The following is a 17,227-nucleotide window of genomic DNA, read 5'->3' on the forward strand; positions in this document are numbered from 1 at the left end:
AGAGCAGAGTAAACACACACACACACACACACACACACACACACACACAGCATGCACACACACATGAGTGTGTATGCACACAAAACAAAACAAATAATCATACCAGACATGACCAGGGCTATCTTTGAGGGTAGCAATAGAGGCTGGGGCCAAGGGAAGAGCGGTGGGTGGGGTAGTGGAGATAGCAAAAAAGTAGAGACTAGGTTGAGGGTAGGTGGTACAGGCCCGTGGATATAGAGAGTTGGGATCTGAGGCAAGAAGACCCAGGGGTTGATTGTGCAAACTTTGAAATGTATAACAAGTTCTTGGGAGGAGAGACTTAGAGAGCACGGAGGCCAGCACTGGCTTTGATACCCTGACAAGTTCAACAGCTATATGTCAGTGGAGAGCCAATATGTCCCTTTTGCCAGAGGCAAGGGAGATGACCCCTTTTGGCTGGGCAGAAAACCAGTTTCACAAGTTCCTGAAGAATGCTGGCAAAAAAAAAATTTCTGTAGTACTGTTTGAGTTCATTTCTGGATAGGTTGGATTTCCTGAGACCTGTCAGCACCCAAATTGGACAGCTTATATCCACCTGAAATTCCAGATCCGGGGAACATACTTCTCATACACTCACACACATGGTATACACCCACACAGGTAGACACATACACATAAAGAAAAATTAAAATGTCTTAACCCTGATGCCTCTCCTTTTGGCTATCAGACTATTGAGATAATGGACCCTAGGAATTGGATATTCCCCAGATATCTCATACTGGGGGCCTGGGGTCAGCCAGAGGAGGCACTTGCCTACGAGTAAAAGAAGTCCTGAGCGAGCTGTCCCAGAAGCAGGAAGACATACACAGTATATACTCACTCATATAGACATATAACATAGGATAAACCTACTAAAATCTGTACATCTAAAGAAACTAACCAAGAGGGAGGACCCTGACTAAAATGCTCAATTCCTATCCCGAAAGGCAAAGAGGATGGACATCAGAAGAAGAAAACAGGAAACAACCTAGGAACCTGTCACAGAGGGCCTCTGAAAGGCTCTACTCTGCAGACTGTCAAAGCAGATGTTGAGACTTATGGCCAACTGTTGGGCAGAGTGAATGGAATTTGAACACAGGGGTCTTTCCAGAGACTCATACTCCAACCAAGGACTATTCATGGAGATAACCTAGAACCCCTGCACAGATGTAGCCCATGGCAGTTTAGTGTCCAAGTAGGTTACATAGTAATGGGAAGAGGGACTGCCTCTGACATAATCTGATTGGCCTGCTCTTTGATCACCTCCCCCTGAGGGGGGAGCAACCTTACCAGGCCACAGAAGATGACAATGCACCCACTCCTGATGAGAGCTGATAGACTAAGATCAGAAGGAAGGAGAAGGAGGACCTCCCCTATCAGTGGACTTTGGAGGGGCATGTGTGAAGAAGGGGGAGGGAGGGGAGGATTCGGAGGGGAGGAGGGAGGGGCTTATGGGGGGATACAAAGTGAATAAAGTGTAATTAATAAAATTAAATTAAATTTAAAAAAATGAAATAATAATTAAAAAAACAGAAGTCACACAGTTCTGACAACTTGTCAGCTACTTTTGCAGAAGAGGCATAGAACAGAGACAAAGATGATGACAGGCCTGACTATTTAGGCCTACTTAGACATACGTCTCACCCTCTGTTCAAACCCAAACATTTTGATGAGATCCTAAAGACGTATTTGGGGAGGCATGGTCACTGGATTTCTTTTTCACTTCCTCTTCTCAATGAGACCATTGAATAAAATCTCTGTCTCGGCTTTTCAATAAATAAATAAATAAGTCTTAAACAAACAAACAAACAAACAAACAAAAAACCCATTTCCCAAAGTTATCCCCCAAAGCAAAAACAGTTTGTTGATTGAATTGTTGATCTCTTCTTCTTGACTGTTTCCATCCACCCTGGAGAGAAACTGTTTCTCCTGGCAGTTGTGTTAGATACTGTCTCATACATTTTGATAATGTTAGTACATACATGAACACTTAGGTTTCGTATGTTCTCCCGACAAGCTGATTTTCTTTACGCACTGTAATTACCTGTCTTTTGAAACCTGTGATTTTAGTTTTTGTCAGATATTACACATTTCACTGTTGATCTTTGCTGTAGGGTACTTTTCAGTCGGCAGAAAAGAACAGTCATATTTTCAAGTTGTGTTAGGTGCTGAGTATGTACAGCAAATGCTGGCCTATTACACTAAAGACCCAGAATTTGGTTCCCCAAATTCTTAGACCAGAATTATTTCACACAAGCCTGTAATTACAGCCACTTGGAAGGCTATAGCAAGAGAATCGTGAATTTAAGATTGTCCCTAGCCTTAGCTAGTTCTTGGCCCTTCCTGGTTCCATGAAACCTTGTCTCAAAACCACCACCGTTACAACAGACAAGATAGAAGTTTTCTTAGGCCTTTTTAAAGATGATATTCAGGCCATTATAGAGCAGAACTTGAGCCATTGTTAAAGGAAACCCTTCTGAAGTTTTGGGTTTTTTTGTTTTGTTTTGTTTTTGTTTTGCTTTTTCAGTTTAAAACTTTGTAAAAGCTTAATGCAAGAACATGGTTGTTTTTCACTTTGGTTGATAGGGCAGCTGCTGTCACCAGCCCTAGATAAGTCCTGGAATGGTTTCTCTAATTCTCTCAATTCCTCCCTCACTAGTGGGATCTCGTTTCCCACATCTGCTGATCAATACCTAACCAGTTACTTAAGAGGGACCTGACATTGTACCCCAGATACACCATCCTTCTCCGAATTGCCCTCTTCCCCAGTCCTTTGCTCCTTCCAGCCTGCATGGCATCCACTTCCATATTCTGAGGTACCTGTCCAGCTCAATACTGCCAGATCTATCTGCTTTATCTCCCCATGCTTAGCATAGATTTTTTTTTTCTAAGACACTAAACTGGGCCAATAGTAGGGCTCATATCACTTGCTTCTCAAAACTCAGGGCTCCAGGACTTGCCCCGGCAGCAAACTCTTTCTCATGGATTTTTTTTTTGGGGGGGTGGCTTCTTAGTGTTTTCATTTGGAGAAGTAAAACTGATAAACCCTATTCCATCTTAGCTTCAAATATAAGCCAAAAGCTGAGGCTTTAGGCACTACAAATAAGATCCTAATATGTCTTCCAGCACTCAGCTATCAACAGGCCAAGATCACAGCAGCACATGCATCTGTAGGAAGGGCTGCTGGTATTACCGTCTCTTTTATCTGTGCTGCAGCGCGCATGTCAAATCTGGGCACCAGGAAAGAGTTTTTCAGTAATGCAGTCTGAGATGTTTAAAATGAAGGAGCAGAGCAAAGCCGGCTGATTCCCTGGTCTCTTTGTTACAGCCAAATATGTTTGAAGGGCTTCATTCCCTTTATGAGCTGGTTTTAGTTTTCCTGTAGAAATTTCTGCCTTTCGGGATACAAGTGTCTGAAACAATTAAGCATAAAGTTCTTAAATATACAAACTATATTTAATGACCAAAGCAAAATAAATATACTATGGAATAGAGGTGGGTACTTTAAGTTTTTACTTAGGAACAGCTAGCCAGTTAGTGCACTTAAGCTTTTTCTGTTACCTCAGCTTCTGTGATATGAAGATTAATGGTTTTCATTCATCAAGCCAGTCAGGCTGCCATCGAAGACCAGGCTCATGGCTTTAACAAAAAGAAATTCTTAATTTTGTTTATGCATGATCATATGTGCAGCTGTCCAATCAAAATTTATTGATAAAAATATCTAGTAGAATAAGGAAGTTAGCATTGCTTATTGTTTAGTCCAAAAACTAAGAGAAAAAAAGAAAATCTAGATTTCTTTCTAAAGAGCTAGAAAAGAAATATGTGTTAGTCAACCTCTTCATATTAAGTCAAGGCAGACTTTGATCCTAATTTCTTATAGTATTTTTCCTATGACCTTACCTGCCAATTAGTTTATGATACATTGTGATAGTGGAAGTAGTGACAGCATTTTTGAGTATTGTTATAGATTTCTTAAACAAGGAGTAGGTAGTCTTTGACCTGTGTATAGCAAAGATAAAGTTTGTATAATTTGCTTTTGTTGTCATTTAAAATGTATTACTCTGCTTAGCTCTGTTCCCCATTTTTTAAGTGGATTACTTGGTTTGCTGCTTTTCAGCTTCTTTAGTTCTTTATATATACTGGATATTAGTCCTCTGTCAGATAAAGGGTTGGTGAAGATTCTTTCCCAATCTGTAGGCAATCGCTTTGTTTTGATGACGGTGTCCTTTGCTTTGCAGAAGCTTTTCAGTTTCATGAGGTCCCATTTATTGATTGTTGCTCTTAGAGCCTGTGCTGTTGGTGTTCTGTTCAGGAAGTTGTCCCCTGTACCAATGAGTTCTAGGGTATTCCCCACTTTTTACTCTAGCCTATTTAATGTGTCTGGTTTTATGTTGAGGTCTTTGATCCACTTGGACTTCAGTTTTGTGCAGGGTGATAAGTATGGATCTATTTTTATTTTTCTACATGTAGACATCCAGTTGGACCAGCACCATTTGTTGAAGATGCTATCTTTTTTCCATTGTATGGTTTTGGCGTCTTTGTCAAAGATCAGGTGTCCATAAGTGTGTGGGTTTATTTCTGGGACCTCTGTTCGGTTCCATTGGAGAAGAATATCAAATGGCAGAAAAGCACTTAAAGAAATGCTCAACCTCATTAGCCATTAGGGAAATGCAAATCAAAACAACCCTGAGATTTCACCTTACACCCATAAGAATGGCCAAGATCAAAACCTCAAGTGACAACACATGCTGGAGAGGTTGTGGAGAAAGTGGAACCCTTCTCCACTGCTGGTGGGAATGTAAACTTGTACAACCACTCTGGAAATCAATCTGGCGCTTTCTCAGACAACTAGGAATAGCGCTTCCCCAGGATCCAGCCATACCACTCCTGGGCATATATCCAAAAGAGGCTCAAGTACACAAAAAGGACATTTGCTCAACCATGTTTGTAGCAGCTTTATTTGTAATAGCCAGAAGCTGGAAATAGCCCAGATGCCCCTCAACTGAAGAATGGATGCAGAAATTGTGGTACATCTATACAATGGAGTATTACTCAGCAATGAAAAATAAGGAAATCATGAAATTTGCAGGTAAATGGTGGGACCTGGAAAGGATCATCCTGAGTGAGTTGTCCCAGAAGCAAAAAGACACACATGGTATATACTCACTCATATAGACATACAACATAGGATAAACCCACTAAAATCTGTGCATCTAAAGAAACTAAGCAAGAGAGAGGACCCTAACTAAAACAGTCAATCCCCATCCGGAAAGGCAAAGAGGATGGACATCAGAAGAAGAAGAAAACAGGAAACAACCTAGGAACCTTCTAAGAAAACAGGAAACAAACTAGGAACCTACCACAGAGGGCCTGTGAAAGCCTCTGCCCTACAGACTATCAAAGCAGATGGTGAGCCTGATGGGCAACTGTTGGGCAGAGTGAATGGAATTTTATGTAAGAAGTGGGAAATAGTAAGAGCTGGAGAGGACAGGAACTCTACAAGGAGAGCAACAGAACAAGAAAATTTGAACACAGGGAACTTCCCAGAGACTCATACTCCAACCAAGGACTATTCATGGAGATAACCTAGAACCCCTGCACAGATGTAGCCCAGGGCAGTTCAGAGTCCAATTGGGTTACATAGTAATGTGAAGAGGGACTGCCTCTGACATAATCTGATTGGCCTGCATTTGATCACCTCCCCTTGAGGGGGGAGCAGCCTTACCAGGCCACAGTAGAGGACAATGCAGCCACCTTTGATGTGATGTGAACTGATGGACTAAGATCAGAAAGAAGAGGAGAACCTCCCCTATCAGTGGACTTGGGGAGTGGCATGCATGCAGAAAGGGGAGGGAGGGTGGGATCAGGAGGGGAGGAGGGAGGGGCTTATCGGGGGATACAAAAGGAATAAAGTGTAACTAATAAAAAAAATAAAATGTATTACTAAAATTTAGGGTAGTTAGCATTTTAGGGTAAGTGATATTTTAAGCAAATGTTTTGACTTTAGAGGAAATGTAGGTGTTTATATAGAGCTGTGGGCATACCTTCTTTTGAAGTTTGTTTACAGAAATTTATATTTGCACAGAAGCCCACCATCTGTCAGGCAGTGATCCATATATGTGTTTCAACACTGTCACATTAAGATACCTGATCTTTGCTTGTTTCACATACGTCTCTGATACAATTGATTGACCTATAGCTTGAGTGAATCTTTGTCAGTTTTGTATATGGCATTCACTCAGCCTACTTTTTAAATGAGTTGCCATTTTATTGGGCTTTGGGTGACCAGCGGTGCTCCTCTAGGCTGATTTGTGATGTCTTAACATTGAGAGACAGAAATATGTCACGTTTTGTAATTTTAACCATATTTTTGATGCGTTAGAATAGTCATAGCCCCGTAGCATTCAGTTCTAATTAATGCTCTGGCTCCACATCCCACATTAACATTTATTATGGAGACGACACACATTCCTTACCATTTCTGCAAACGAAATGTGTGACTCTCAGAAAACTGAAATGATGAGATTTACTTGGATTTTTCATTCCGTTGGCGTAGTTGAGGGTTTGGTGATGAAGCAGGACCTTCGGGGAAAGTGTGTTAATTAAGCAGCTGGCATCCTGGCAGGATCAGTCCAGCTCCTGTAACAGCAGTCATGTTCTGGATCCCACGAGTAGTAGCCAGCCCAGCAAGGAGAACGTTTTCAGCACGCATCAACTTTTAGCTGGCACGCTGAAGCAAGCCCTTCTGAGAGTAGAAGCTGGGTTCTGACACAGGCCAGTCACCTTGTGAGGCCTCTGTGATACCACAGTTGTCCAGATCTGATCTAGGCTGTTTGAAACCCTATGTATATTTGTTACATTTACTTATTTCTGAGGGTGTGTGAGGTGTCTTGTGTGTGGCATTGTGTAAGTGTGGCAGTCAGAGGGCAACTTGCAGGCATTATTTCTTTCCTTTTATCATGTGGGTCCCCAGGATGGAACATGGCTTGGCGACAAGTGCCTTTACCGGTTGAGGCATCACACAAGCCTCTGCTTCATATGTTATCATGATCGCTGAACGCTTCTTTAGAACCAACTCTTTTTAAACACTTGCATACATGTGTGTATATATGCACAATAAGCATTCTTTATTTCTTACTACATTTTGATAATACTCACTGTATCCATAGGCAGGGTTAATATCAGGCCTAAATTCCTTGATGTCAATAGAATAATGAATTTTGTTTCTTTTTTTTTTTTTTTGTAATAAATGCCATTTCATGTGGTTGTGGGTATTTTGGGGTTTTTTTTTGTTTTTATTTTATTTTATTTTATTTTGCCAGTTACTTCATAAATGGTCCCATGTGGATGCATGTAAGTCATATTTAATTGTGGAGAAAGTAGAAAAGCAAAAGGCATAATTAGTAATTGTAACTGGAAAGGATTCAAGGAAAAACAATATGTGACAGATTCAGCTATGGGAGTCTAAACAGTACCCATGACTTGCTATCATCAGAATTCTCTGCTGTTACTTCTGAAATTACAACTCAAAAGTACTGCTGGCTTCAGAAGTAATACATTGTTCCGAAATTTCTGTATAAGTTTATATGCCCAGTGGTGTTAATTTCACAGAGGTTTGCAATGAGAGCTAAAAGTAATGGCTGGGTCTTTCTTTTCTTTCTTCTTTTGTAAAAACAGCTGGACCTGTAATCTGCAGAATGCTGAGCTACGCCCCAACTCGCCGAGCGTTAGTTGTGGGATGTGGTTTACAGATGTTCCAGCAGCTCTCGGGCATCAACACCATCATGTACGTATCCCTGTTGGCTTTCTCTTGGAAAGACTGTGAAGGGGCTGTTTCGAAGGGAAGACAAAAGAGAGCTCTCTCGATGATTCGTCTCTACTGAGTGCAGAGGGTTCCTTTTTGAGTATGTTTCACTACTGTGAAGAATCCACCGCTTGGAATCTCGAGCTGGTTTCGTGTTTGGTTTATTATTGTTACTGTATGGCTCATTCAATTTGTAATTATGCAACCTGGTACTTTTTTTTTAATAGCCCAAGGTAACATTTGAAATTTTATTTGTTACACGGAGTTACACAGAGGTTTGGATGCAATTGTGTAACGATGCTGTTGGAGCACAATCTTTCCCCAGATCCACTACACTCATTCCTGACCATATCCCCTTGTTTTCCAGACAGCTTGGTCTCTACTTTCATTTCAGCTGTATATATTGGATTTTATGAACCTACATAAAATTTAGGACTCGCAAATGGAAAAATGAAGTGATATGTGTCTTTCCGAGATTCACTTAATTCACTTAATATGATAATCTCTGATTGTATCCATTTTCTTGCAGACATTATAATCTCATTATTCTTATGGCTGAACAAATTCCGTCGTGTATATAAATGATGTTTTCTTTATCCATTTCTCTGTTGGTGGACATCTGGGATGGTTCCATGGCTTAGCTGTTGTGCCCATGCAACACGGTCAACATCACTGTGAAGTATCTGTATCAGGTACTCACTTGCAGTTTTAGGGGAGTGGCGTAATCAGATCATATTGTAGATTCCAGAGAAAACTCCATGCTGACCTCTGTGGTGGCTGGAGCAGCTTACATCTCTCCCAGCTGCATGCAAGGGTTTTCTTGATCACTGCCATTCCAATGGTGATGTCAACAAATGCATTCCTCTAGCTAGTGAAGTTGAGCCACTTTTCCTGTCTATAGACTTTCTGTTCATTTCAGCGTCCCACTTAATGACTGGTTGTTTTTTGTTTGTTTAGTTTTCTTAGTTCATCATAAATGCTAGATGCTAGATTTGCAACTGGCAAAGTTTCTCTCTGTGTGTTTTCTCAAGTTCCTTTGCTGTGTAGAAGCTTTTTAGCACCATCATGTCCCATTTGTCTCCCATGGGTCTCTTTTCATTTGTTTTCGAAAACAGGTACCCAAAAGTGCTTGCCTATGCAGATACCTTCATGTATAACCTATACTTTTTCCTCTTAACAGTTTACAGAGAAACAATCATGTGATTTCTGTTCTTGGGTCTATTTGTGTGATACATCATTTATTTACTTGAATATGTTGAACCATTCATGTGTCTCTTGGGTGAACTGACTTGAATATCATAAAGTTTTTGATATGTACTTGAATGCTTTTTGTAAGAACTGTATTGGTTATTTTTAAATCTTTTTTAATCAGGGTAACTGTTGTATAATTTTCCTTTCTTTTTATGTTGTGTCTTATTCTAGATTTCGTACTAGAGTAATGTTGAATTTGTAGAAGGGGTAGTGTGGGTTTTTTTCTTTTTCTTTCTATTTCATAGACTAAATAGCTTTTGAATCATTGTTGCCAATTCTTCTTTAATGATCTGGTTGAATGTAGCAGTGGACTTTTTTAGTTGAGAGACTTTTCTTATTCACCAGTCTTGTTACTTTTAGATCTGCTTAAATTGTTTTTGTTGTAGCAATTTAATTTTGGTACATCTAGAAACACATCCTTTTTAATTTTCCAATCTAATGAAATATAAGCTTTCAGAATATATAACTAATGATTTTTCTGAACTATATTGGTTCTGTCATAATGTCTCCCTTTACAGTCCTTACTTTGTGAATTTAGATTTTCTGATTTTTTTGCTCATTTAACTGAGTATCATTGACCTTGTTCATCTTGTCAAAGAACCAACCCTTCACCCATTTGCTATGTCTAGTGTAAATTGGGCTGACTAGAGTTTTCGATCTTTAATTAAGCATTCATTTTTGTAAATCTTTTTTTTTTAGAGATCAGAAGATATTTGTCCTATGATTTATGATTGTCATTTTTCTGCTTTGCTCACCATTGTCTATACTTGATAAAAAGTGTAATATGCCACAGTACATATTTTATCCTTTACCCTGAGAAAGAGGAATAATAAATGATAGTGGAACATAGACCATGACTACTGGGTGAAAAGCAGCTACTCAGCTTCACCAAGATGTCTGTCTCTAGCATCTAGAGATTTGGATATGTATGGTAGAACCAGAAACTGGTGCTTATCCTCATACTTCCGACACTCCTATTCGGAGTCCATGCAACTTGTCAATCAGTGTTGTAAAGACTACAGGGCAGTTTATCCTCAATGAGAAGTCAGGGACTCTCATGCTATGTGTTTTCTCCTACTCTTTCTAACCTCAGTGTGTGTGTCTGTGTGTGTTTTGGGCACTTGGACATGTGCATGTGTGTATTTGTGCATGTATGTGAATGTATATGCGTATGCATATGCACATGTATGTGTATATGTTTGTGTGTACATGTGTGTGTAATATGTGTGTGGTGTGTTTGAATAAATGTGTGTCTGCTTGTGTATGGTGTGTGTGCATGGCTGTGTGCATGTGTGTGAATTGTGTATGCCTCTGTGGGGGGGCATACATGCAGGTGTGTGTGAATGTGTGTTTGTGTCTGTTCGTGTGTGTGGTATGTGCATGCATGTGTGTGCATGCATGTGTGTGTATTCTTTCAGATTCTTCTTAAGATTCAGTATATTTCATGAACTTTAATTCCAGTTTAAAATGGTCTCTGAAATGTAGCTCAGTGATTACATTTTCTGAAATTTAGCTAGAAATATTAACTACATCCCCGCTGGTTTTAAATGAAATTTTTTATTAATGCAAGTTCAGTTTCATGGACATTTCATTTTTATAACACTATAATATTGTAACGTTTTCCCCATCTGGCTTCTTCCCTTTACCTGAGTAGTAAAGTAGGCATTGCATGTCAGCATTTCAGCCCAAACTTAATAAAATATAGAAGTTGACTTATCTTCTTTTACAAGTTTTAGCTTCACCCTGAAGTCGCTGTGAATTTGAAATATTTTCTTTCTCACCAAGGAAATATCATGGAAACCATACAGGGGAGGGGCCAGCTACTGAGCGTTCTTGCTCCAGTTTCAGACTCAATCTTAGGTTTTCTGTCTCTTCTCTCTAGTGGGAGACTTTATCTCTACTTCCTTCGCCTGTTAATTATCTGACCTCAGGCATGGAAATAACTTTTATTCTTGAGGTTTTCATCTCTGCTGTTCATATGTATGTTCGTGTGTTGGTCTGAAGATCTGACTTACATGAGAAGCTGCTTGATTTTATCCTAGACTGTATTTTTTCATCATTAACTCCATTGAACAGAGGACTTGTTTCTCTGAACTTTAGACATAACATTTAACTCTGAGAAGAACCAGTATTCTGATATCTGATTACTTAATAATTTCAAGAATGCATGTGAGTAGAATATTTTTATCTATTCAGAAAAGAAAAAGAGCATGGGGAATAGAGTCCTGGCTTTCCCACTGTGATAGAGTTGTGTGTTCCATCTCACAAACAAGAACTGTCTCCGATGTCTCAAAAACAAAGGGGAAAGCACAATGCAGAATGTGATGTATGCTGAACTCTACTTATAATATTAGTTATTTTCCACCTGAACTGTTTTATTTATGACAGTCAGTAAATGAACCACACCTACCCCAAAGGCATACAGGCTTCTGTATGGGTGTGTCCGCCTGTGATGAAGAAGACAGATGGTAGAGATGTGCACCCTGCTTTGCAGAGGTTTGTTAATAGCCTGCTTCTTCTGAAGAAGTATAATCTACACTCTGCTATGCTTCTATAAGCAGAGAATCAGTCCATCAGACAGTGGAAGATAGGATTTTTTTTTTCCCGAGAAGACAGAAAATTGCTCAGTATATTCAACCAATAGTAAAATTACATGAATCTCAAGAATCATTGCAGTCATAAAGTTCTTACAGTTTTCGAACACACTGTTGAGATCTTTGCATTATAACCTGATCTAGAGTGATGCCAAGCCAGCTTGTTGTTTCAATGAGTCATTTATATTTGTTAATCACATTTAATTAATTTAAATTTTAAGGGAAATATTTCTGGATCTTTTCCAGTCTTGAATTTATTGTCAAAAAACTCTCCTGGTATTAAAAAAAAATAAAAAATAGAAAAGCAAATGTTATACAGTCAAGGAACATGGCCAAGGAAGCACAGCCAGGTGGTGGTAAAGACAGAGAAAACTAAAGGAGAATGAAATAAGAAAACACATTTGCTACATCCCAGGCTACTGATTGGAATTGGGTGAGTTTCTCTCTACTGTTCTTGACAGGCAGAGTGAATGGGGAAAAGCAGGGGCCCTTGTCTACAAATAGCACTGTAACACTAACAGCCAAGGAGGTGAGCATCATTCTTGGTGTTGTGGCTGATAATGTTTCCTTATCCTAAGCTTGTGAGGCCCTTGAGCTTTCCTTGGCTTGCATATTGTTGTGAGGAAAGGCACGGGGCCTGCAGCTATCACATGAAGGCTCACAACAGAATGGGTTCCCAGCGGAGCCACCATGGCATCCCCATCACTTCCCATTTCCTGTCTACGTGCTGCAAGCTTGTTCAGGTTGTGCTAAAAGCAGACCCGTCTGGCCAGTTCTCTGCGGACTTTCTAAAAAACCCTGTAGCCGCTTAGAACAGGACAAAGGCAGGAAATGCAGCTGGTCTTAGGGAAAAGTGAAAACAGATGGAGAGGCACCTGCTCAGCCTCTATGTCCAGGGACATGGTGCGCTTGTTTCCATGGCGGTGTGTGTGCAGTTGCTTCTGGAGATCTTGGGGTGCTCTCGCTCACACTTGACCACACTGTCACCACAACCTTGAAAATATTCTAGTCAGAGAATCTACAATAGACTGCTCCCTTGAAGGCCACCTAACACCCAGACTCTCGCAAATTCTCCTGGGAGGGTATAGTATGGAATACTATCCTTGAATTCTTTTGTATTTTGGGACTAAATTACACAATTTCCCCTCCCTTCCCCCCCTTTGCTCTTTTTCAAATTTATGGCCTTTTTTTTTTTTCATTGAGTAACATTATACACACACTCCTAAATACATAAGTAAAACTGGCTCAATATGTATAAAGTTAATGGTATGTATGTTTTCAGGGCTGACTGTTTGGTAAGGAATAGACAATTGGTGTGCTTTTCCCTGGGGAAGACTATCTCTCCTGATTGTAGCATTCCTTAATTGCTGGTAGCTCTTTGTGTAGTGTGAGGCCTCCCAGACTCCACACCCACCTCCATGTTATATATGTCTATTCCTGTTGTCCTTGTCCAATTCATATTTGAGCCCATATCCTGTCACATTGGTAAGACTTTATGGGAGTAGCTTCTGACATTCCTAGGAGACACAATCTCACAGTAAGCTCTTCATTCCTCTGGTTTTTACAATCTTTCCATCTCCTCTTCCTCCTTCCCTGAGGAGGATCCCTGAGCCTAAAGTACAAGAGTTGTATTGTAGCTCCCTTTTCTTTTTTTTTTTTTTTAAGGTTCTTAAATTATTTTTTTTCCCTTTTTTTTAAATTTTTCATCAATTACACTTTATTCATTCTGCATCCCCCCATAAGCCCCTCCCTCCTCCCCTCCCAATCCCACCCGCCCTCCTCCCTCTGCTTGCATGCCACTCCCCAAGTCCACTAATAGGGGAGGTTCTCCTCTCCTTTCTGATCTTAGTCTGTCAGTTCACATCAAAAGTGGCTGCATTGTCCTCTACTATGGCCTGGTAAGGCTGCTCCCCCCCAGAGGGAGGTGATCAAAGAGCAGGCCAATCAGATTATGTCAGAGGAAGTCCCTCTTCACATTACTATGTAACCCAATTGGACTCTGAACTGCCCTGGGCTACATCTGTGCAGGGGTTCTGGATTATCTCCATGAATAGTCCTTGGTTGGAGTATGAGTCTCTGGGAAGTTCCCTGTGTTCAAATTTTCTTGTTCTGTTGCTCTCTTTGTGGAGACCCTGTCCTCTCCAGCTCTTACTATTTCCCAGTTCTTACATAAAATTCCATTCACTCTGCCCAACAGTTGCCCATCAGGCTCAGCATCTGCTTTGATAGTCTGAAGGGCAGAGGCTTTCAGAAGCCCTCTGTGGTAGGTTCCTAGGTTGTTTCCTGTTTTCTTCTTCTTCTGATGTCCATCCTCTTTGCCTTTCCGGATGGGGATTGACTGTTTTAGTTAGGGTCCTCTCTCTTGCTTAGTTTCTTTAGGACAAACACACTAAAACCTGTGCATCTGAAGAAACTAAGCTCCCTTTTCTTAAACTAATCCTTAAGTCTGAGTTCTTAGTTTTTTCTTTCTCAGGACTTCCGAACAGCTCGGTAAGTGAGTTTTTTAGGTTTGTGATTATGTTTCCTGTGCTGATAGAATTTCAGGGTTCCAAATATTATTAAGCTGTTATTCACTGAGACACACAGTCTAATGATAGGTCATGCATAGCAGGGAGAACGCAAACAGTGCCTCTTGTTAGAACATCTTCATTCATTCTGATGAATTTCTAGGTTAGTGGACAGATTAAAATATATATAATTAATTATAAAATAATTCAATTTGTACTTCTTGAGAAATTCCAAGTGCCAGAAGACTAGAAAACGTATAGTCTATTAAGCATACACCTTTAACTTTATCTTCTTGCACAGATTAGTAGCCTGCTCCTCCAGATTTCTTGCCAATCCTCCTCTTCCTCTTCTTTTTCTTTTTCTTCTCCTTCCCCTTCTTCTTCCCCTTCTTCTTCTTCTTCTTCTTCTTCTTCTTCTTCTTCTTCTTCTTCTTCTTCTTCTTCTTCTTCTTCTTCTTCTTCTTCATCTCCTTCTCCTTCTCCTTCTCCTTCTCCTTCTCCTCCTCCTTCTCCTCCTCCTCCTCCTCCTCCTCCTCCTTCTCCTCCTCCTCCTCCTCCTCCTCTTCCTTCTTCTTCTTCCTTCTTCTGATGATGATTCTATAAAAGTACCCTCCCATTCCTGTTCAGAGGAATTTTTAAGAGTATAATTGGTTATTGAATGCTGTTTCAAGGATGGAATTTGGTCTCTAAGCATGTTTCCTCCAGAAAGAGTTTGTTAATCTCCACACTGATGTTCAGATCCCAAGAGTGTGCACTGCTTTTTGGAACTGGTACATATCCCTTCCCATTTCTATGTTCCCTGCTGCTGGCCACAGCTTGTTTTCATTTCTATCATGCTGTGCCCCTGTCCTGAGGAATCAACTTGCCGTGAATACATTTTACTTAGAACTTTCTGTATGTTCTGTTGACAGCTGGCTTGAGATGAGAGTTGACAATAAAATAACTCTGACTTTAAGAATAGAAATAGACTACTCTTGACAGTATGTGTGAACATTCATAATTATTTTTTTTCTACTCAATACCTTCACTTCTTTAAAAAAGAAAAAAAAACCTTGAAGCTAAAAGGATAAAGCTGCCATTAGCCAACAACTAAAAATCTCTCTTTTTCTCTTTGCCTTAGGGTATCATTCTATAGCCTCAAATGGCCGAGAATGCATGGAAACTCTCTTGCCTTAAAACCAATAGTGTTGGTATTACATATGTAAGATAATATAGCCAGCTTATTTGTTGGTTTCAACACTTTAAAAATAATTAACAATAAATTAATTTGTTAATAATTATTAAGAAATAATTGTCTATACAGTTATTAATAATTAATAATAAAATCCAATAATGCATCAGTGTCACATTAAGGAAAAAGATAAGAGCGCTCCTCTTAGACTCATTTAACCAAGAGCAAGCCCAGATTTGAATTCTTTGCTTCATGCTCCCCGTGTCCTATGTCAACTGTTTGTTGAATGAGTCTGAGTCTGTACCTGCTCAAAGAATGAAAAAGGGGAAAGGGGGAATAAAAAGAAGACATGACTGCGCCTAGGTATGGGACAGGAGAAGTTTTATTGTAAAGATGATGGTGATCAGAGTCAGAGACATCTGGGAGAGCCCAGAGTAGACCTGACCAGCAGACTGAGCCCCATGTGAGAAGTGGGAAGCAGAGAGGTGAGAGCCAGGAGACCAAGAGGCCAAAAGGAACACATAGCTAAAATGGCTGGATTATATAGAAAAGAGCCACTGAGGGAAGGGAAACCCAGCCCCTGGACTGGAGAAGTTTAGGGTAGGGAGTAGGGTATGCCAATCAGGACTGTGTAACAGGTAGGGACACTAGGAGAACCTGATGGCCAGCATCTGCTTTGATAGATTAACAGGCATCTCAGCTGTTTGTCTCAGATTTGAGACCTAACATCTGAATGCTGTCTTAGCAATGTGTTCCTGTGCCTGTTTCTGTCCCAGTGACTATATGTGTCTGTTGTGTAACTGTTTATGTCTGTGCAAAGGGCTTCTCTCTCTCTCTCCCTTTCTCTCTCTGTGTCTTTATTAAATAGTGCAGAAAGCACCATATATGGAAGGAATGAGGGACACTTTATAGAAATCTCTAACAGAGCCATATAAGGAATTAAGTCATTTACTCCAGCAGACCCCCACTGACCCAGATAACAAACAGTATTGCAAACACCATTGTTTATCAATCACTATCCAATGTTGTATTCAAATTTGAAAGTGGATATTAATTTTAAGAGCTTGCTTTCAATGTCTATATTTGCTGCTTTTAGCAAGCGACACATGCATTTTCCTGGGTCAGGCATGGTGGAGAACATAATTTAAGATTACAGTGATGTATTAGTGTAGGATGTAAAGGCTGATTACCTGGGAAGGTCAAGGCAAGTGAGGTTGATTGTTACAGTGTTTTCTTTAAGGCAGGTTAAACAAACAGGACAGGTACACAGTTGGATTGCTATCGTTTTTTTTTTTTTAATAATTTGTTTAATTTTATTATATGTGCATTAGTGTGAAGGTGACAGATCCCTTGGAATTGGAGTTACAGACAGTTGTAATCTGATATGTGGGTGCTGGGAATTGAACCTGAGTCCTTTTGGAAGAGCAGACAATGCTCTTAATCACTGAGCCATCTCTCCAGCCCAGGATTGCTATCTTAAGTGACCTCAAGGTATATTATTTACTTTGGCTGTGAGGTCCAGCAAAAGTTGCAGTCTCTTATAATGTAAGAGATATTTCCAGAATATCGAATCTCCACAGGCAGTTTACAACCATTCTTAACAGCTAAAAGGAAGTATGTTGTAGCTAACCGTGGGATTGGCTGATAATGTCTTACAAGTGCCTTAGGCATGTTTAATGTCCCCTAATATAACATTTCCTAGACTCCTATCAGCTATACTGTGATTTTTTATTTCATGTAGCATAAGAGAGATCTGGACAGCATCAAACTTCATCACTTGCTGATGAGTTCGTTACATAACTGGAGTAAAAAAGTCTTGTCCATTCTTAAAACTCGGTTTATGTGCCGACAGATTGATAGAACATTAAAGTTCAGGCATAAA

At 40.0% G+C, this 17,227-nt stretch overlaps 1 protein-coding gene across 2 annotated transcripts in view; it reads left to right on the forward strand.

Annotated features, from left to right (window-relative positions):
* Slc2a13 (solute carrier family 2 member 13) overlaps positions 1 to 17,227 on the forward strand; it is a 265,113-nt gene that overhangs the window by 139,754 nt on the left and 108,132 nt on the right. For both annotated transcript variants that reach the window (XM_060388794.1, XM_060388795.1), the window contains exon 4: positions 7,696 to 7,804. In XM_060388794.1, coding sequence (XP_060244777.1) covers positions 7,696 to 7,804 — 109 coding nt within the window. The remainder of the gene's footprint in view (positions 1 to 7,695; positions 7,805 to 17,227) is intronic.

This window comes from Meriones unguiculatus, chromosome 8 (genome assembly GCF_030254825.1).
Source record: "Meriones unguiculatus strain TT.TT164.6M chromosome 8, Bangor_MerUng_6.1, whole genome shotgun sequence".
Classification (NCBI taxonomy): domain Eukaryota; kingdom Metazoa; phylum Chordata; class Mammalia; order Rodentia; family Muridae; genus Meriones; species Meriones unguiculatus.